The 22,146-nt window shown below is 50.8% G+C and overlaps 1 protein-coding gene across 1 annotated transcript in view; it reads left to right on the top strand.

Annotated features, from left to right (window-relative positions):
• The first annotated feature begins 2,115 nt into the window (after positions 1 to 2,115).
• The window catches only part of LOC135249831 (A disintegrin and metalloproteinase with thrombospondin motifs 2-like), a 128,782-nt gene continuing 108,751 nt past the window's right edge, over positions 2,116 to 22,146 (top strand). Inside the window, exons 1-2 of the mRNA XM_064325432.1 lie at positions 2,116 to 2,845; positions 6,081 to 6,562. Of these exons, the coding sequence (XP_064181502.1) occupies positions 2,761 to 2,845; positions 6,081 to 6,562 (567 nt within the window). The 5' untranslated portion in view covers positions 2,116 to 2,760. The remainder of the gene's footprint in view (positions 2,846 to 6,080; positions 6,563 to 22,146) is intronic.

Here is a 22,146-nt window from a genome sequence, read left to right as displayed (position 1 = left end):
CTCCGGAGTGTGTGGAGTTTGCATGTTCTCCCCACGCTCACGTGAGTTTCCTCCCACGGCCAAAACACGTAGCCCGTGGGGACTACAGGTGAAAAACCTCTGGCACGTTTACAGAAATGTCATTAATGTGCACTGACCCTGTCACATAGACTAACAAATTAAATTTAATTAAATTAGTCCTGAGGTTGGTGAGAAACCCCCTTTTTTTCAGTTACACAACACTAAACTGCAGCAAACAGAGGAGAAATAAAGGGGCATAATCATTAACAGAAAGGTAGAAAAACGGGGGTCACCGTTCGTTTTGCAGATAACCTGCGTGTGTGCGCAGTCACGCATGCCTTGTAAACAGGGCCGTGGAGGGATACGCAGACAGGGCGGGCGAAGCACCTCTTCCTGCACGCTTTTGCAGTATCGATGCACGTTTCCACCATTCGAGTCTCGGCGATCTGTCACACAGATCTTTTAAAAAGATGAAACCACGTTCTGGAACAATACGACTGGCAAAGGGTAATCTTTTCAACCTTTCCAAACAGTATCGTACTACGGAGTAATATGATAAATACAAAATCGGCCAATCTGTCTTTTTTTTTTGTTTTTTATTTTGCATCAGTGCCTCTGGTCTGTTTTCTTGATTTAAACCTGCATCTGTTACAGATTAGTGACTGCAGTATTAAATATTAACACAACATAACAGCTATCCACTTTTCCAATTGCGTGTCAGATGAAGATTTGAGGGTTTTTTTTTTTCCCTCATTTCTTCTTTTTTTTTTTTTCCCAGAAGTACACGCTGCTCGAGCACAGATGAAGCCTGGCTCCAGCCCGTCCTCAGTTCACAAGCCCTGCCGCTAAATCCTCCAGCCCCCCTCCCCTCCCCTCTCCTCCTCCTCCCCCTCCCCAGCAATATCATACACAAACACAGAGATCTGAGGTGGGGAGGGTGGGGGAGTGGTGGGGGGGTATCACTGAACCGTTCATCAGTCTGGGAGCCGCACTTTGCCGGGGTTGCGAAGGGGCTTGGTATCTCCATGGCAACGCGCGGGCGGCCGGGAGCAGACGGCCGGCGATGGCGCCGTTTCTCGCGGGCCGAGAGGGAAGAGGCGCGTAGGAGAGAGAGAGGCGACGTTTCAGACCGAGGCGGGCGCCATGAAATCCGCCGCCACCGCCGCCGCCGCCATGTTTCATCCCGCTGACACGGGGGAGCCCCCCCCACCCCGCCCCGCGCCGCCCCGCCCCGCACCGCGTCGGACCCAGAGGTGACAATTTATGTCCCCGACGCAGCTGCGGACAGACATGCTGAGATGACGCAGACGCAGCTGAGGGATGGGCGTGGCCTTCCTCTGCAGGGGGGCCGGCGACGCCCCGCCTCCCAGGGGGAGATGGGTAAACTACAGGAGCTCAGTCTGGCAGGTACGGGGAACTTGCCACCGACAGTGCTGTCACTCCACGGGACCCCCCCAGACCCAGACCCTACGGGGAGGATGTACACCCACACATGCAGGGGCGCTGCCAGTCATTTTGGGCCCCGTGAAAGGATCTCACATCGGGCCCCACCACTGAATGGACTTATGCATGATCCTACTGTATACCGTTGGTGTGTGAGTGTGTGTGTGAATGGGTGAATGAGAGGCATCACTTGTAAAGCACTTTGGATAAACGCGCTATATAAATGCAGTCCATTTACCATTTAGTAGGTCACTGGTGACAGAGGGGGCTCACGAAGTCTCCCGTCACAATCCGAACGATTGAACGGATAAGACAGAGGCACGCGGTGGGAGGAGCCGTTTTGAACGTTGGGCGGAATCCCTGCAAACTGCAGAGGTGCCCGTCACCAAACCAAACAAACGGAGATTTTATTTTATCGTGACTGAAGAGCTGAACTGATGGTTTACACTTAAGGTCTTTTATAAAATAAAAAAGAGCTGTATTATTATTATTATTATTATTATTATTATTATTAATAATAATAATAATAATAATAATAATAATAATAATAATAATAATGCTGATGATGATACAGTTTATTGAATCGACTGCCCATTGCCACAACTTCGCCGAACCCGTTATTTTCAGAGTGTGTGAGTTCCATTTAGAAACGCAGGGGGAGCTCTTGCACCAATAGTTTCGCTTTTCCAGAGCCGTGCCAAGAAAGGCGAGAGACGAGAACTTTATGCAAGCGATGCAGAACTGCGTGCTCACGGGCGCAACCCGAGGAGGGGAACGTATATAAGCGTCCTGTGAGGCGCCGGTTGAGCAAAAACGGTGCAAAGGGAGTAGCATTGCTAACATGTATAACGAACATTTACAACTTCCCTGTATCGGCAGCGACGAATTGTATTTTCCGTCACTTCTGCTAAGTTGTCAGCGATCTGTCAATCAGTGTGACTTCACGCGCAACACGCCCTTGAGCTTTCAGTTCCGCGAGGCGTTCTCTTGCCATCTCCGCTCCCCCCCCTGCTCCGCCTGAGATAATGTGTGGGCGCGTGTGCGCGTGGACTCGGGAGTAATCGGAAGGCGCAAGCAAAGGAGGAGAGAGAGCGCGAGAGGCAGAGAGAGAGAGTGCAAGCAAGGAGGGGAGAGAGAGAGAGCGCAAGCAAGGAGGGGAGAGCGAGAGAGAGAGAGAGAGGAGCGCGTCCTCTCTCGGTGCACTTTGCAGTTAGTTGCGGGCTTCTGTTGCTGGTGTGGCGGATTGCTGGTCGCAGGGAACTTTACCACACTGGATCCCAAAGTCCGTCTCTCTCACGTGCGCAGTTCGGAGCTGCCATGGATCTTGCGCCTGGATTGGCATTCTTAATTATTTTGCCGTTATTTCTGCACACGAACGGTCTCTATATCGCCAGTAGCGTAGGTACGTGGGATTGTTTATACGTTTGCACTTTGTATTTACGTGAAGTCTTAAGGTGAAGCTACCTGCTATCCGCGTCCACCCTCTGCCACTCACCCGGTATAATTTTGTAGACAGTAATTCAGACACCTTTTCCAACTTTTTAGTCTTTAAATGTTAAGTTTTTTTCCACGATTCCCAGGACTTTCCCAGGAAATTCTTGTGTCTGCTGTAGTATGCCATGTCATCAGCCTTCGTTGCGAAGCGTGCATTTTTTTCCACATCCCCTCAGCAGCCAAAGCGTTATCAACTGTGTACTTCTGCGCGTGATTCAGTTTTTGTTTTTAAAATTGCAACTAATTCGGTTAGCCTACTGCTCGTGCCGAGGGGCAACCCCATTTATCATGATTGTGATGACTGCTATCGATTGGTCGCAGAACGGAAGAGTAGCATGGCATCGATTATTAATCACATTTCCCTTCTTTTTCGTCTTGCGTTTCCAGCGTGGACTCTACAGCTGTTTCAGCAACAAAGCGAAACTACTTAAGTTGCACAAAATAACCCGAAGGGTTTTTCGTGTTGCCAAACTTTCTTTATTAGTAACTGAATTCTTTGAAGAAGATAATCACATACTTATGCGAGTTGATAACCTACAGGGTAACATCATTTCTTATTTTATAATAAACACGGATAACATCAAACACGCGCCTCTGTTTATATCTACGTGTACATGCATATATGTAACATTATTATAACAGCTCCTCACTTGAAGTAGATACGAGCAATTCCCCGTATTTGAAATAAATGTTGCCCTTGTAAACTATGGAGATAATAGTAAGAATTATCGGCGTCAAAGAATAAAAGTATTGACGCTTTATTTTACATTTCATATCTACTTAACACGGAATGGCATGCTGTCAGTAGGTTCTAAAAATGGTCTGGGGAAAAAAAGAAGCATTATAGTGAACGCTTGCCCGTGTTTCTCTCTCGCGCTGGAAGAGCATCTCCGCGTGCTGGGTGTGAATTTGGCACCTTTCGAGTTAGTTTTTACTGCCGTTTGATGCTCTGAGTTGGATGTTAAATCTGCTAATTACCATCGCAGCAACGTTAAAGTGGAAGCGTGTTTACGATTGGAAGCGTTGTTTTGATTTAAGCAGTTTGCCACACCTTTGAAGTAATGATTCCGCTGTTTCGAAATAATAATAAAAATAAAAATTGACATCAGGCACGCCTAATTGAAAAATAGGAATTATGCTAGAAATACAGTTTTTGTAAAAATAAAAACATGAAAATGCTTTCCTGTTTTACTATTAAATAGATATTACTGATTAATTTATTTGTAAGAATCAAATAAAAACGTATTATTTTTTATTATTATTATAGATGGATGGATAGATAGTTACTTTATTAATCCCGAGGGAAATTCAGCTGTCCGATTATTGTAATTGTTTAAATATCATTAATACTGTAGCAGTGTACTTAGGGTAGGCCTTTGTTTTTGTTTTTTTTTTGTTTTTGTTTTTTTGCTTAGCAGTATTAGTAGACTCGTCGTTTTAGTAAACCGAACACGCAGGTACGTCTCAGTTCTGCATTCTACAGGGGGGAAGCGATCTTTTTATTCCCTCCCGGTTGTTCTCTGCCGGTGAGAAAAAACATTATTCAGCGCGTAAGAACCGCAATTATCACCTTGATCTCATTGGCTTTTCGGTTTCCAGATGCTCTCTGGGCGCGCAAAAGTGACATACACAAGCAGAAATAAGTGAGATTATATTTATATTTTTCCGGGTTTTTTTTCCTGCCTGGAGAGGCAAAGTGTGGTTGCTTTGTAAATAGGCTGAATGTTTTCTTTTCAGGGGCCAGTAGTACTTCAGGAACGTTTTTCACCTTCCAAAGTATTTTTTGCACCTTGTGTATTGCACCTTGCTTTCGTTTGTTTTATAGAGAAAAGTGTGATTGTTGCAGGGTACAAGAACTGGTCACAATCTGGTGAAAGAGGAGGTTACATGACTGCAGATCTTTAATCGTTTTACTGCTTTGAAGATATATGAAGATAAAGTTATGCTTGATTTTATGTGTATGTATGTATGTATGCATGTGAGTGTGAATGCTTGTCTGCCAGTGTGAGGACTGCACCTGCTTAAACATCTGTGTTTGTGTCTGCACATTCGCTTGTGTTACTAAGATGTCCCTGACATTTAAAAAAAGTTGGGGCCCTTTGTTTTATGTGCAACAGCAGACTCCAATGAAGAAGTGAAAAGTGTGTGTGTATTTATATGTATGTATTTTGTGTATGTGCGTGTGTTTGTGTGTGTGTGCCTGCATGTGTGTGTGTGGGTTTGTGTGTGTGCCTGCATGTGTGTATGCATGTGCCTGTGTCTGTGTGTGCACCTGTGTGTGTGTGTCTGCGCACAAATATGTGTGCACAGGTGTAGAGAGTATGGACTGTGTGTTTGACTCTCTCTCTCTCTCGTTCTCCCTCAGACTCCCTGCAGCTTGTGTGTGTGTGTGTGTGTTTGACTCTCTCTCTCTCTCTCTCTCTCTCTCTCTCTCTCTCTCTCTCTCTCCCCCAGGCTCCCTGCAGCAGGTGCTGGGGGAGTATGGACTGTGTGTGTGACTCTCTCTCTCTCTCTCTCTCTCTCAGGCTCCCTGCAGCAGGTGCTGGGGGAGTATGGACTGTGTGTGTGACTCTCTCTCTCTCTCTCTCTCTCTCTCTCTCTCTCTCTCTCTCTCTCTCTCTCTCTCAGGCTCCCTGCAGCAGGTGCTGGGGGAGTATGGACTGTGTGTGTGACTCTCTCTCTCTCTCTCTCTCCAGGCTCCCTGCAGCAGGTGCTGGGGAGTATGGACTGTGTGTGTGACTCCTCTCTCTCTCTCTCCCCCAGGCTCTCTGCAGCAGGTGCTGGGGGAGTATGGACTGTGTGTGTGACTCTCTCTCTCTCTCTCTCTCTCTCTCTCTCTCTCTCTCTCTCTCCCCCAGGCTCCCTGCAGCAGGTGCTGGGGAGTATGGACTGTGTGTGTGACTCTCTCTCTCTCTCTCTCTCTCCCAGGCTCCCTGCAGCAGGTGCTGGGGGAGTATGGACTGTGTGTGTGACTCTCTCTCTCTCTCTCTCCCCCAGGCTCTCTGCAGCAGGTGCTGGGGGAGTATGGACTGTGTGTGTGACTCTCTCTCTTCTCTCTCTCTCTCTCTCCCCAGGCTCCCTGCAGCAGGTGCTGGGGGAGTATGGACTGTGTGTGTGACTCTCTCTCTCTCTCTCTCTCCCAGGCTCCCTGCAGCAGGTGCTGGGGGAGTATGGACTGGTCAGGCCGGTGAGCACAGACGCTGAGGGCAGGTTCCTGTCGCACGTCGTGTCGGCCGGCCGTTCGGGCGGGCAGCCCCGTAGGCGCTGGCGGAGAGAGACGGGAGCGGCGGAGCACCGGGGGACGGAGCAGGAGGAGGAGGACAACGAGGAGGATGAGGAGGAAGGGCGCGGCGGCGCCGGCGGCGGCGGCGGCGGCCGGCTCTTCTACAACGTCACGGTCTTCGGCCGGGAGTTCCACCTGCGCCTGCGGCAGAACGCGCGGCTGGTGGCGCCCGGGGCCAAGGTGGAGTGGCAGGACGACGACGGCGACGGCGTCGGTGGCGGCGGCGGCGGCGGCGGGGGCGAGGGGACGCGGAGCGAGCCGCTGAGAGCCGACTGCCTCTACGTGGGCGACGTCAGCGGAGTGAGCGGCGCGTCCGTCGCCATCAGCAACTGCGACGGCCTGGTGAGCTCTTCCCCCCCGCTTTTTTCCCGCCAAAAAGCGCCTCCCTCCCGCCTTCCTCTCGCCCCACCCCGCCCTCTCTGCTTCTCCCCGCTGCTCCTCGGTGGCGCGGTTTCTGTTTTTTTTTCCTTTTTTTGAGCCGATGGGTCTTGTTTTTGTTTTTTGTTGTTTTTGTTTTAAAAAAAAAAAAAAAAGAGAATGGTTTCAGTCTGGTGTGCCTGGAGTTATCTCTCAGAGGTTGTAAGGTTTTTTCGCCTTGTGAGCGTATTTTTTTTACGGAATTTGTTGTGGCTGGTGTGGAGGATGCGGGAGGAGGGGGGGAGGGGGGCGCACTTGTGTAGTTGAACCCCAGGCTCTCGCTCTGTCTGTAGAATGCGTTTTGAGGCTGCACTGCGCAGCGACGCTCTCTGGGGGGCGCCCCCGGGCTTGACCTCGGGTTCGAGGAGGTCGGCGCGGTCGAGCGGACGCCTGCGCCGCGGTTGCCCCCGGCGGCCTTCCTGACACACTTCTCAGCGCGTGACCTATTAATAGCCGGGAACCCTTCCGTTTACCACAAACGCCTGTTCCCCGCTGGAGGCCGTATCAGCAGAGTATCTTTACAGAGAGAGGAGTATCTTTTCAGAAAGAGAGAGAGCGAGAGAGAGCGTGAGAGTGAGAGTGAGAGAGAGAGAGAGAGAGTGAGAGTGAGAGTGAGAGTGAGAGTGAGAGTGAGAGAGAGAGAGTGAGAGAGAGAGAGAGAGAGAGTGAGAGAGAGAGAGAGAGAGATAGCGAGGCGGGGAAGCGGAGTGCAGGATTTCGAAGAAACGGCATGGTACTTTGATAGCTGTTCCTTGGCTTATCGGCTTTGTACTTTGAAAATAAGCGGGGAGCCTTCGCCCGAGGATCTAGAGGCGACGTGGTGCTGTGGTGTTTGTGCTTGTTTAACCCTCTTGAAGTGTCAGGATTTTTTTTTTTGGAATGTTTGTTTATTAATGTTTTTTTTCCAAAGTTCTAGAACTTCCGTTTCCGTCAGTTGCCAGAAACGATTGTTGCATCAGCATCAGAATGTTCAGTTGAGAACATTCTAATCACGTATTTGTGATCTCACACCTTAAAGGGTTAGCAAAGTTTTTTCGGCAGAATGGAAATGTGTGCCTGTTCTCGAATCATATTAACAGCCAGTCATTGGTGAGTAACATAAATCTCTATCGGTCTAGATGGCTCCAACATAAACACATTCCACGGGAAAATCCCTTGGGGAAAAATCGACAGTCGTCCTCTTGATTTTGGAACACTGAACGTTGATGTTGACCCTGTTAGACCTTCTCTCTTCAGGTGACCCATGTTGATTAGATTTCCAGGGACCTCCCCAGTCCCAGTTAGACGTGGGGACATGAGTTCTTCATCTGGAGTTATTCTGTGCTGTCAATGTGTGAACCAATCAAAGAATTTTACTCTCCATACCAGAATGCTACAATTAGTTATAAATCAACGAGCCACTTCCAGATATTTGAGGGGGGTTTAGAGATGCCTGCTTCCTTCATCATGACCCCCACAAGGTTTTCTAATGAGGTTGAGTTAGGATCATGGATGGGTGAACTGATTCTGGCTCAGTTGTTGGAGACGTTAGCCTCCGCTATGTGATAATAAACAGGCTGGTGGAGAGGCTTGATGTTGTTACGCTCTCGGATGGGAGACAGGACCTTGAGTCAGATCCATTCACCTACACTATTTGACTAAAAGTAGCTGGACACCCCTTGGTATCGGGTTGATTTTCACGGTTTGGGCTAGTTCCCTTAGTTCCAGTGAAGGCAAATCTTAACGCAGTGATGTTTTTGGCCAATCGTGGGCTTCCGGCTTTGTAGCAACAGTTTGGGGAAGGCCCAGTTTGGGGAAGGCCCTTTCCTGTTTCAGCATGACAGTGCCCCCGGGCATCGGCGTTGAAGAACTTGACTGGCCTGCACAGAGCCCTGACCTCAACCCTACCCAACACCTTTGGGATGAATTGGAAAGCAGCAAAGGGTGGACCCACTCCATATGAATGCCCATAATTCTGGATGATATGTAGGATGTTAGGTGTCCACACACTTTTGGCCATGGAGCGCACACCCACCATCGGACCACTTTTGTATCTTAGGCCTATAGTCGATCTTGATATATGCACTGATGTGACTGAAATTGTTCTACAGATACATAAAGTGCTCATTATTCAGATTGGATTGTTCTAATATTTCAAACGTGCTTGAGGAAGGCATTGGCTAGATGAGAGTTGGGCATGGTGCCAGTGGGTGCTGAGACCAAAAGCATATCCACCGCCCCCCCCCCTTCCCCCTCCCCCCATGGCAAGCATCCATGGCGACAGTACTGCAGAAATGAATGCCGCTGTGAGAGAATTGCTTTCTCATAAAATTCAGCAGTCGGGGGGGGGGGGGTTGGATTTGTCCCACCTCTTTCAACGCCAGCTTGTTCCTGGGGGGGGTGGGGTTTCTGAATCCAGATTGGCTGGATTATTCAGGAAGAGGCATGGAAGATGAAAGGTGATTAGTCTTGCGGAAAAGAAAAAAAACAATAAACCATTGTGATGTCATAAGAGGCACTGTTAGAACACTGACATGCGGTTCAGTTGCTGTTCTCAGTGCTGGGCCCTAACTTGCCCGCGATTGGACGGGAGCAACTCTTTTCTTAACTCTTTGGAAGCGTGCAGGTGGCTCTCCATGAAACGTTGTATTCTAGAATCTTCCAGTGCTCTGGAGCACTTTCGTGGAAGCGCAGAGCTTACCCGTGGGTCAGTACCGGTGCGTATTTGGAGGTGGGGATCGGGGAAACCCAGCTAAATTCAGCGGGTTGGGGAAGCGAACTCATTTAAGCGGGGAAAAAAAACAAACAGCGTCGAGTTACGCATCGCCCTTCATCAAGACAGTCGCTTGAGTGTGTTTGTTTTTTACGCGGGGAGACATTCTGACAGATGACACAGAAGAGGAGAGAAGTAGAGAGAGAGGAATTGAGAGCGAGAGCGAGAGCGATAGAGAGAGAGAGAGAGAGAGAATAAAGGGCTGATTTAAGAAGGCCCTGCGGCACTCGGCATAACGGAAGATAAAAAACGCGGATCGAACAGAGCCGTACTCCCCACGCCTGGCTACATGCAATTAGCGGCAGTTACATCTGTCTCTGTCTGCTGTTCAAAAGAAATGAAACCGTAACCTTGAGTTTGTTTAAAAAAACAGGGGGTGGGGGGGGGGGGGGTGGGGCGGTGAAGAAGGAGAGAAAATCAATGGTTTTGTTCTTCAGTGTAAATTTTGCTGTTCTTGCGCCCGGCTCAGAGAGGACCCCGGTGGGGGGGCGAGGGGGAAGGCCCGGCCCCCGAATGGCGCTAAAATGTGAATTTATCCCCCCCCCCCGCCAACAGGAAGCCGTCTCTCCCCTCAGGAGGCGTCTGCTTAGCGTGAGCGTGGGTCGCTGACATTTCGGGGGGAAGTTGATAAAATAAGTATGATAAAAAAAAAAAATGTTTTTAGCGAGGCCTCTCGTGAATTCATCATCGTTCTCCGCGGTCGTTGTTTCCTGTAGTCATTCTTCAGTGTCTGAAACCCGAGAAGTCTTTTATCGAATTACCCAGAATGCAGCGATTTATCACACGGCTGCTGGAGACGCGGGCCGCCATTCTGGAGGGTGTTGATTTTTTTTTGCTGTTTTTTTGCCCACCTCCCACAATGCACTCTGATACCCCGGCGCTCCCGGGGGAAATGCAGATCGAGGGAGCGTGGATCGTTGCTTTGATTTCTTCCTCTCGTGCTCCCGGTGCATTCTGGGAATGTGGTGGTTCTCGCAGTGTCGGGAGAGCACGGATCTGTTTTCCTTCCCTCTTTCATCTTCCCAGACACCTTCCTACACGCAGAAACAGCTGGGCCCCAGCAGGCTCTGGAAAGATGAGACACCCACACACACGCACACGCACACACACATACACACACTCACATACGCACGCACACACACATACACACGCACACACGCTCACATACACACATACACACGCACTCGCACACGCACAGTATCACACACACGCACACGCACACGCATACACACACTCACATACGCACACACACACACATACACACGCACACACACGCATGCACACACGCATACACACACTCACATACGCACGCATACACACGCACTCGCACACGCACAGTATCACACACACACCCACGCGCACACACATACACACGCACTCGCACACGCACAGTATCACACACACACATGCACGCACACACACATACACGCATACACACATACACACACTCACATACGCACGCACACACACATACACACGCACACGCACGCACACACACGCACACACACATACACACACTCACGTAAACACGCACGCACACACACACGCACGCACACACACATACACACGCACTTGCACAGTTTCACACACACATACACACACAAACACATGCACAGTCTCACACACCCACACACATACGCTCACACGCTTACACACACACACATACACACAGTCTGACACGCACACACACACACACACACACACACACACACACACACACACACATGCGTGGGAGCCAGGCCGCTGAAAGCATGCGGAGACGCTGCAATGCTGGGTCTGAGGGGGAGGAGTGTCTGCAGACTGTGGAGACGAGCTTCCTGCTAGACGGTCGCACGCCTCGGCTCAGCGATAGGGCGAACTCAGAAAAGGGGCGGGGCTGCGATAACCAGGGCAGACGATTGGTCCCCCCCGGGTGCCTGTCTGCATCAGGTGACCTGTCAGCGGCGCGTCACGTTCCGGCAGCGCTGTCAGGGCCCGGTCTGCCATGGCAACAGGCCCGACGCTCCCAGGAGAGCCGGCTCCGGCGCGGCGGAGGAGGAGAGACCAGGAGGGAAGAGTGGGAACGCTGCCGGAATGCTGCCGGAATGCTGCGGGAACGCCGTGGATTTTCCGGGGCGGAGGTCGATAGTCCTGCCGTAGGGCTGGAGGGGTACATCTGGAGTGTGATCCTCTGTCACACTCCCCTGCGCCACAATTACAGAAATAATAATAATAATAATAATCATCGTCATCATCATAGTAATAATAATTCTGTATAGCATATATGGCTGTATGTTCTCAAACAGCCATGAAAACAGGTTGTAAACAAGCGCTGTGATTTGCAAGGGTAGACTCAGGATAAAAATAATAATAAAAACTTGGGAGTAAAAAAAGTACAAACATAAAAATAGCAGTGTAGTAAAACATGATTCATAAGAAAGAGTAAGGGAAGAAATCCAAATAAAAACTACAATAAAGCAGGCAGAGTCGTTCTCAGGCGGTCTTAATGCTGTTTGAAATATGCAACTTTCACAAAAATTGTCTGTAGATGATTTCTGCCTAATGGCTTTTGGCAGAGTAGTACAAAGAGTCAGAACATGAAACCAAAAAGAAAATCTGGGTCGCGGCATCCTTTGGGAAAACCGGCTGTCATGGATCATCTTTGATTTTGTTTTGGTTTTAGTAATTAATGAAAAAAAATCAAGATGTGTATTTGCAAAACTACAAAAAAAAATATATATATGAAAAAAAAACTACAAAAGGACCTTATAAAAGTCCAAAGCTGATTGGTGCAGAGCAGAGAGAGAGGGGGGCATCAGGGATCTTTTGGGCTCTGATTGGCTCTTGTTAATGTTCTCGCTCTGCCTCATGTGACACCGGTTACAGTTTGTTTTAGAATGCCCCAGAGCCTGGCCTGGTGATGCGCTCGTATGCGAGCCTCTGCGCAGTGGGAGAGGGGCGGGGCAGTGGGAGAGGGGCGGGGCAGTGGGAGAGGGGCGGGGCAGTGGGAGGAGGGGCGGGGCAGTGGGAGAGGGGCGGGGCAGTGGGAGGAGGGGCGGGGCAGTGGGAGAGGGGCGGGGTAGTGGGAGGAGGGGCGGGGCAGTGGGAGAGGGGCGGGGCAGTGAGAGGGGCGGGGCAGGTGGTGGGAGAGGGGCAGGGCAGTGGGAGAGGGGCGGGGCAGCTCCAGTGCGTCTCTAAGTGGACGGAGACCCGGGCTTTTCTGCAGGAAGGTTCCTGAGAGTGACTCATGTTGGAGAGCTTTCAGAGCCCCAGGAACATTCGGGGGCCTCCAAAACCCACAGGCCAGATCTGGGCATCCCTTTTTTCCCCAGGTGTGTCTTTTTCCGTGCTCTTTTGGTCCCAGACTCTGCTGGCTTTGCTGTCGTTCTTGAGCACCCGTGTTCATTCAGAGAGAGTATTGTGTGTGTGTGTTTCAGAGGAGGTGGATTACAGCCACATGGACTGTGTGTGTGTGTGTGTGTGTGTGTGTGTGAGAGAGAGAGAGTGTTTACACTCCCTTCAGTTTTTATATGAATGTTCCATTTTTACTGTCTGCCACAAGTCATACAGATCAGCCCTGTGGTGTGGTTAAAGGGTTGGCTGTGCCACCAAAAGATTGCAGGTTTGAATCCAAGAAGGAGCACTGCTGCCACCACTCTTGATTGAGGTGCTTTTTCGGAAATTCCTGCACTAAACACCTAGTTGTGCCAAAATGCAGACTGTAAATTGCTCTGGATTAGGGCGTATAGCAAGCAAATGCATCGCGTAGGGATTTACACCCCAAAGAGAACCTCAGAGTAGTTGAGGGTAGGCATATGGCCCTGAATCATACTGTACTCTCATTGAGTGTGTGTGTGTGTGTGTGTGTGTGTGTGTGTGTGTGTGTGTGTGTGTGTGTGTGTGTGTGTGCGTGCGTTTATGTGTTTGTGTGCGTGCAAGTGTGTGTGTGTGTGTGTGTGCGTTTGTGTGTATTATTATTCGACAGCATATATTTAGGTGTGCATATGTGTTTTTTTTGTGTCTGGGAGAGACAGCACCAGACCCCAGTCTGTTTTGCTATTCCTGGTCAAAACAGACCTCGGCAGTTTCAGACAGTTAACATTCAAAAGACAGTGTCTGCCGAAATGCTTAATTTGGTGTATGATGTACATGTGATACTTTCAGCAAAGTGAACCGACTTTCCAGACTCCTCATACCTATAATATACAGTCCAGACCGGGGCTGCCCAGCCCTGTTCCTGCAGATCTACTGTCCCGCACGTTTTCACCCCAACCCAAACAGAGCCACGCCTCATTCAACAGCTAGAGCAGGGGGTGTCAGATCTTTAGAAAAGGGCTGGTGTGGGTACAGGTCTTTGTTTTTTAGACCAGCACTACGACACATGATTCAACCATTTAACTAATCATGGTCTTCAGTCAAAAGCACGATAAGCCGAATCAGGTGTGGTAGGGCTTGGAAGAAAAACAAGAACAGACAAACAGAACCTGCACCCATACTGGGCCTTTTCAGATAAGACTGCACACTCCTGAACCTGAGATCTCCTTCAGCTGCTAATTAGTAGAATCAAGTGTGCCAAATTAGGGTTGAAATGGAAACAAATGCAGGACTGTAGATCTCTGGGAACAGGGTTGGGTTCCCCCCCGGCCTAGGCAATAGCCTTGTGTTAACTGATCGTATTGTGAGATTATTAGATGACTGTTTGCATTTTGAGACAATTATCAAGCGCAGAATCAATATGAAAAAGTGCATTCTGGCAAACGGTGATAGTCAACGCCGGCCTGTATTTTTTAGGGAATCTGAAGCCGAGTAATCACACTGAAATGAAAGCAGACAAAGCTGGCTCTTTGCCACTTAGATTGATATTTGGTTGCATATTTCTGTGCATTGATATCAATGTTTATATGAATGTTTATCGAGACCTGACCTGCGATGAGGAAAAAACATGAAAATCGGTCATCTCAAAATGATCTTACACTGTGAGTGGCTAGAAGGACAAGTACCTTGGATAAGATTCATAGCTGGGGTCTTGCCACATCCCAGTCAGCCAGACAACCCCCCTCTCCCCCCTCCCCCCCCTTTAAAGATTTGTGTGCTTTGGGGGGGGGTAAGAGCAATCACAATTACAGCACGCGTCGAGTTAGCGGTGACTCCGATTTATCCGCCTGTTGAGAACGAGTCGTTACGGCTTCATTAAGATGTCAAAATAAAAGCCCGCGGCTGTCTTCACCGGCCATCAGCAGCAGCTGTCATCGTAGCGCCGTGCTACGTGGCGTCAGGTTCTGTGTTATTATTATCATTATCTTTTTTTTTTTCCCCCGTTCTCCGAAAGAAAAACGTTAAGTGGTACTCCAGAGTAATCAGCTTAAAAAGTGAAAACGAACGATTATATCAATTACAGATTACACACAGAGAGCAGCCAGTGATTGACCGGGTGGGCTGAGCGTGGATGAGCTCCAGGGAGGGGGGGGGGTTCGGGGGGAGACCGTGATTGCAGGCTCCGCCGCATGGCTTGGCCTCCGCGGAAAACCCGCTAATAGCCTATCGCAGCGCCGCTAACGGCTACGCGCGGGAGCCGCGGTTCGTTATTACACCGCGTGCTAACTACGTGCTAACTGTGTGCTAACTACGTGCTAACTGTGTGCGCTCGCGGCGCCCCGGGAACACTTTCCTCATCAAACAGACGCAAAGATCCGAGGAGTATATCGTACTCCCCCCGCCCCCCCCCCACAGTAACTTACGGTGCGGCAGAGCGTTACGTTATGTTTATTCGGCAGACGCTTTTATCCACTCGTATCGCTCTTAAGCGACGTACGATAAGCTCATACCCCGAAGGTCGCTGGAGCAACTACAGAACACAGATCTGATAAGGTACTATACTCATCGTATGAGTGTGCGCGTAAGAGGATGCTCCTGTTTTATTTGAGTGACAGCATCAGACCACTGAACATGCAGTGCAGTTTGTAAGTGTTTGGACAGACGCTTTTTTGTTTTTTTTTTGGCTCTGTAGTCCAGCGCATTGGATTTGAAATGAAACGATTGTGTATTTATGGAATTGTTTTATTGTGCTTTTCTATCTCCTCGTTGCTGTGCTCCGGGCTCCCTTGTAAAAGAGACCCTGGTCTCAAAGGAGGTTCTCTGTGTATAAATAAAGCATTTGATTGGACTAATGAATATGAGGTCAAAGTTCAGTTCGTCTGCTGCAGCGATCTCCGTTCCCCCTGCTGGGAGGAGGCTTGGGAAGCACATCCCAGAATCCTGAGCGGCCCGGCCGTTCTGGAATACTCCCTCCATGAATCCCAGTGGTTGGAAATTTTTTTTTTTTTTAGAACGAGAAGGGGAACCTCCAAATATTTGCGCCGTCATCTTTTCCGTCGCCTTTCCCGCCAAAACATGGCTCGTTGCCAGCCCGTTCCAGTAAGGAAGCGTGTGGGAGTAGGGCTGTGGCTCGGCTCCTGGTGCTGGGATGTCTCCATGTTGCTCACCTTTTTTGAGAATGAGCACATCCTTAGGAGCGCTTAGGGGCACCCTAGAGGCGGCCGTGTAGTATAATGGGTAAGGAGCTGGTCTTGTAACTCAAAGGTTGCGGGTTCAATTCCCAGGTTGGACACTGCCGTTGTGCCCTTGAGCAAGCTGCTTAGCCTGCATTGCTTCAGTATATATCCAGCTGTATGGAATGTAAATGCTGTGTTAAAAAAATTGTGTGAGTCGCTCTGGATAAGATGCCTAAATGCCTGTAATGTAATGTAATCCTTGATATGCTTAATGGTTTGTGTAGGTTTTCAGGCCCAGTAAACTGATGTTTTTAAGAGCGTGCAGCACATTCGTTTTCCCAAAAGTGATCAACTCTTGGAAGCCATCAGTGGCTCCCGAACAAATTGGCAGTTTCCTCAGAGCATGGGGACGATTGAGGATCCAGTATCCCCACCGCAGCCCCAAACCAGAACCACCCTCATTATTTTCATCGCAGAAGCTTGGCATTCGGTGATTCTTACAAGCAGCGGTGGACCGTAAATTCTGGTGAGATCACGCGTGCGGACATGTATCGTATATTTGTGCATTTCTGTTTTCTGGGCGTTAAAAAATATAAGTTCCAGATGGTTTGATTACTGTTTGAAAAGAAAAAAAGTAATAATAATAATAAAACCATGGATAGAAAAGTACTGTTTTGATTAAGTCTTTAAATAGTTTATCAGGCGTAATTTACTGCAGGGTGCAATAAAACACGCCTTCGTATTTTTATTTATTTATTACAAATTAAATAACAGCAAATGGGGCAAACACTTTAATTTTCATTAACCAGCTACCAGCACATCTGCATTTAATGTGTTGCGTGATACACTAACATGACGTCCTCTCTTCACTTTGGGGGCAAATTAGATTCTGTTTAAAAATGGGCTTGAATGTTGGAGACCGAAGCAGCCCAACGAGATCTCTAGCTGTTTGAGTGAGGTGTGCTTCGTCAGCACCCGTCAGCACCCACAGGATGGTACGTCTCCTGGAACAGGGGGTTGGGACCCACTGATTTACATACATAAATAAACAACGTGCAGACAGGCTATTTATACGAGTCGGCAATTAACACCCATTTTGTCTGCTCGCGATGCTGCGATCATCTTATCACGTCGGTCCTGTAGCGCGTGTTTATTGCTATTTTACCGCGCGTCTCGCCCGGGTGTTCTGACAGTTGCTTGCCCGTTGAGTCCCCGGCTAACGCGCGCTAACGCACGGCGCTGAATCCCTGGCTAACGCGCGCTAACACACAGCGCTGTATCGCTGGCTAACGCGCGCTAACACACAGCGCTGTATCGCTGGCTAACGCGCGCTAACACACGGCGCTGAATCGCTGGCTAACGCGTGCTAACACACAGCGCTGTATCGCTGGCTAACGCGCGCTAACACACGGCGCTGAATCACCGGCTAACGCGCGCTAACACACGGCGCTGACTTGCTGGCTAACGCGCGCTAACACACGGCACTGAATCGCTGGCTAATGCGCGCTAACACACGGCGCTGAATCGCTGGCTAACGCGCGCTAACACACGGCGCTGACTCGCTGGCTAACGCGCTCTAACACACGGCGCTGAATCGCCGGCTAACGCGCTAACACACGGCGCTGAATCGCTGGCTAACGCGCGCTAACACACGGCGCTGAATCGCTGGCTAACGCGCGCTAACACACGGCGCTGAATCGCTGGCTAACGCGCGCTAACACACGGCGCTGAATCGCTGGCTAACGCGCGCTAACACACGGCGCTGAATCGCTGGCTAACGCGCGCTAACACACGGCGCTTGTTGTCGTCTGGCCGTATTTCTCGGAGTGAACACCCCCCCGCTGCCGCACCTCGCGGTACGCGTCTGAGATCGCTTCGTGGTCCGGGGCCTTTTTTATTTCTCGACTGTCGGTCGAGCTCCCTTCAGTGCTGTCTCTCGATTGTCAGCGTTTCCACGGCTCCCGGGGGCGGGTGCGTGCTCTTCGACCGCGGAGCTTCCCTCTCCAGATGAGGATGAGCTCACGTAAACAAAGCTTTCCCATTTTTCCGTGTCCTTTTTTTTTACCCCCCCGTATTTCGTCCATCTGCGGGTTTCCTCAGGTTTCGCGCAGCGAGCGAGGCCTCCCCAGACCAGTCCCGCGCACGCCTCCCGCACACCCTAACCCTAACCCTAACCCTAACCCTCCCCAGACCAGTCCCGCGCACGCCTCCCGCACGCCTGCGGTCGAACGCGCGCGTGCGTGCTGCAGGCCCTGTCGCGGGCCGACGCCATCACTCTCGCGACAGCTGATCTGGATCATCTGCGCCTCCGCGCAGCACCCGCCACACGTGCGAACTTCCCCAAACGAAACGTCTTCGCTTTTTCCCCGAGATGGGAGGAGAACGGGGTGACCTGCCGAACCGAAACCTAAACAGCGACACCTGTTACCCTCTGGCCTCTGAGCGCACGCAGATTTAATTACCCCCATCGCTGCCGTCCTGCGACTCTCTGTCCCCGAGAGGAACCATCGCCCCCCCCCCCCCCACCTTTCCCCGTTTCCCCGGGTGATTGTGCAGAGACTCTCTCCTCTCTCGTTAGGCTAGGCTAACTCTGAGCTGCTTTGACATTTCGGTGTGAGACGCGGCAGAGTCACACGCTGCTGTACACATTCACACGTTCGTTTCCAAAAACCTGTTGTGCTTTGTTTTCGTTTGAGGGAGAATATGACCGAGCCTGTTACTTTGGCGCCTCTGCGAGCGGCGTTGTTTTCCAGGATCTTTTTGCGTGCGCGCTCTTAATGCCAGAGAAATGCTCGCGTTCATTTGTTGCTTGCGGGCGGGATGATTGACAGGCAGTCTGTGCGTGCGCAAGAAGCTTTGGAAGCGAAGCAGAACTAAAAGCCGGAAGTGTTTGCAGTCTCCCAGTGGAGGCTTCACTTTTTATTTATTTTTAGCACACATTTCATTAAAATCTTTTTTTTTCTTTTTTTTTTGCAGAGGAGACTGGAAGTGTCTCTTCAGCTCATGTGCTGAGTTGCGCAGGCCTACGAGCTGAAATCTGGGTTTATTGATTGGCTGGGAATTGATTGATTGATTGATTGATTGATTGATCTGTGGGTTTAGGGGATACCTATTATGAGCTCAGATCTGGGAGCAGAAGCAGTCCTGATGCATCGCTGAGAGAATCTCTCTTAAAACAGGATATGACATGTGTTTATATGACGGTATGGTGGCGGTGGGGGTGGGGGTGGGGGTGTGACGGTGTGTCCCCCGTGTTCCGACCTCTTTTACTCTGAGAGACCGCTCCTGCCGTTCACACCGTTTGTCTCTCCCACCCCCCCCCCCCGACTTCAGACCCCCCCATCTCCTCCTCTCCACCCTTCCCATCTCCCTCTCTCCCCATCCTTCTCCTTCCCTCCCTCCATCCTCCCCCTCCGCTACCCATAATTCCCTGTGACGAGTGTTGTCTGGCGCCCCGCCAGCATCCCCGACCCCCCCCCCCCCCCCCCCCCCATGACCTGCGTTCACCTGACCCACGTCAGGCAGCAGACGGGCCGGCCACTGTACACCAGGCGGGCCAGGAGGCCGCCGCTGGTTCCCGCCGTGGACTTTCGGGCGAGCCAGAGAGAGAGAGAGAGAGAGAGAGAGAGAGAGAGAGAGAGAGAGAGAGAGAGAGAGAGAGAGAGAGAGAGAGAGAGAGAGAGAGAGAGAGAGAGAGAGAGAGAGAGAGAGAGAGAGAGAGAGAGAGAGAGCGAGCAGGATGGGAGAGTACAGCATCCCTGGGACAGAGATCCAGCTGAGAGACAAGCTGTTGTTTCTGCTACGGCAACCACAGGAAGAGAGAGGGAGAGAGAGAGAGAGAGACAGACAGAGAGGGGGGGGGAGAGAGAGAGAGAGAGAGAGAGGGAAAGAGACAGACAGAGAGGCGAGGAAAGTGGAATAACAGCCGCAGTTGTTCACCGCAACCTTGGTCTCGTCAGATATTATTTATTAATTTTATTTATTAACCGTTATTAATGCAGGGTAGGTTTACTGAGCACGCATGCTCTTTTACAGCAGCGGCCTGCGTATCCACCCCCCCCCCCGCCCCCCCGCCCCCCCACCCCGGTAGCCTAACCTGCATGTCTCTGGATTGTTGATAGTGTTGGTTTATTACTAATAATAAGAACAAGAATAACACTTATAATGCAGCCATTGAGGGATGCGTAACTGACGGAAGGGGAGAAGCTTCCTCTCTGAGCAGGTGCATTGAAAATATGTGCCTGAGGATGTGTGTGTTCGCTTGACTGTGTGTGGTCTCGCAGTGTGTGTGTGTGTGTGTGTTCTTTTTCCACGTGAGTGTGCAGACTGGCGTGCATGAACGTCTGTACGTGCCTGTGTGTTTTTGTCTCTGTTTGTATGCATGTAGTGTATTTGTGTGTGTACTGTATATATACACCTGTGTGTGTGTATATATACGTTTGTGTGTGTGTGTATGTGTGTGCGTGGTGTGCATTTTTGTATGTATGTAAGTATGTATACGTGCGTGTGTGGGGGTTTTTTGTGCATCTGTGTATGCACAGTATGTATGTGTGCATGTGTTTAGTGTATTATTGTGTTTGTGTGTGTGTGTGTGTGTGTGTCTGTATGTTATGTTATGTGTTGTGTTGTATCTGTGTCTGTGTGCAACTGTAAGTTTGTAGCATCTCTGTGTCTTATGCTGGGGTGGAGAGGGGCAGGAGGCTTGGTTTTTGGGGTGGGGGGGTGTAACACAGTTAGGAAGGTAACTATGAGGAATCACCTGGCCGGCCTCCCCCCTCGCGGGGCCCGTGGTGCATTATGGGAAGGGGGACAGGGGGAGAGTACCCGGCAGCGGGCTGCTCTGATGCGCTGGTGCTGACTGATCCACGCGCGTTCATCCCGCATGTAATGCGCCGTCCCAAACGAGGCCTGTCCCTCACGGGTCTAATTGGGAGGGTTTCCTCGCCCCCCCCCCCCCTCCTCCAACCCCCCCCCCCCCCACCCCCTCTGGAAATGGTGCCGCCGCACTGCTTCAGTTTTAGTGTGTTGTGCTTTATCTGCGCGGTGAGCTTTTATTTTCTCTTTTGCATTTTTGACTTCACACACACACACACACACACACACGCACACACACACACCTCCTGTATTTCATAAGTGCTTTGCCCCCCCGCCCCCCCTCCCTCCCCCTCTTTCCCCCCCCTGGTTAGACCACCCAGCCTGGGGTATTGGACTTCGCCCCAGGCTCTACTGCCCCTCCTGCCCCCCCCCCCCGTGCCTCAGCATTCTAATGACCTGCTACAGCCCCAGCGGTGGCCACCCCCACCCCCCCCGAGTCCTCCCTTCCTTCTGGTTTAGTCATCCGTCTATGAAAGGGGGCAGCATTGTGAGCGTCCCTGACAACAGAGGGGGTGAATGTAAACAGTAATTAACCCCCCCCCCCCCCCCCCGTGCGTTTGTGTGGCATACCACAGTGCCCGCCTGCAGCCTGGCTCAGTGCCACAGTGCAGGGGCACCACACAGGAGGGATTTCTGGGCGATCATTACCCAGAATGCCCTGCGGTGGGCCTGGGCTGCCTCTCATTGGAGGAAACGGCCGGTGCAAGCCTGTGCACCCATCCCTGGGGCTTGGCCCGGGTGTGTAGTGCCGTTCGTAAGGAGAGTGTAACTGCACACCTGCACAGGTACAGGGTGCTTAGAATAGCTGCGTAGTATGCTGGGTAGGGAAACTAGGCCCGTAGCTTGAAGGTGGCAGTTTTCGATTCCCAGGTAGGACACCGCCGCGGTGCCCTTGAGCAAGGCACTTAACCTGCGCTGCTTCTGTATGTATCAAATATCGGATGCAAAAGCTGTTTGAGAACATCTGCTCAAATAGCTGTAATGTATGGTAATTCAGCACCCTGGCGGGGGGGTGGGGGGGTGGGGGGGGGTGGAGACACGCACGCACACACACACACACACACACAAGATGGCTGTGCTGCTTCTCTGCTCTGCAGTGCCTGCCTCGACAGCCCCGCCGATCGGTGCATGCTACCTGCTTCCTGTGTCTCTGAGGAGCATGCTTCCTGCTTCCTGTGTCTCTGAGGAGCATGCTTCCTGCTTCCTGTGTCTCTGAGGAGCATGCTTCCTGCTTCCTGTGTCTCTGAGGAGCGTGCTTCCTGCTTCCTGTGTCGCTGAGGAGCATGCTTTCTGCTTCCTGTATCTCTGAGGAGCATGCTTCCTGCTTCCTGTGTCTCTGAGGAGCATGCTTCCTGCTTCCTGTGTCTCTGAGGAGCATGCTTCCTGCTTCCTGTGTCTCTGAGGAGCATGCT

The sequence above is a fragment of the Anguilla rostrata genome, chromosome 3, assembly GCF_018555375.3.
Source record: "Anguilla rostrata isolate EN2019 chromosome 3, ASM1855537v3, whole genome shotgun sequence".
Classification (NCBI taxonomy): domain Eukaryota; kingdom Metazoa; phylum Chordata; class Actinopteri; order Anguilliformes; family Anguillidae; genus Anguilla; species Anguilla rostrata.
This window is presented reverse-complemented; position numbering and strand designations above follow the sequence as displayed.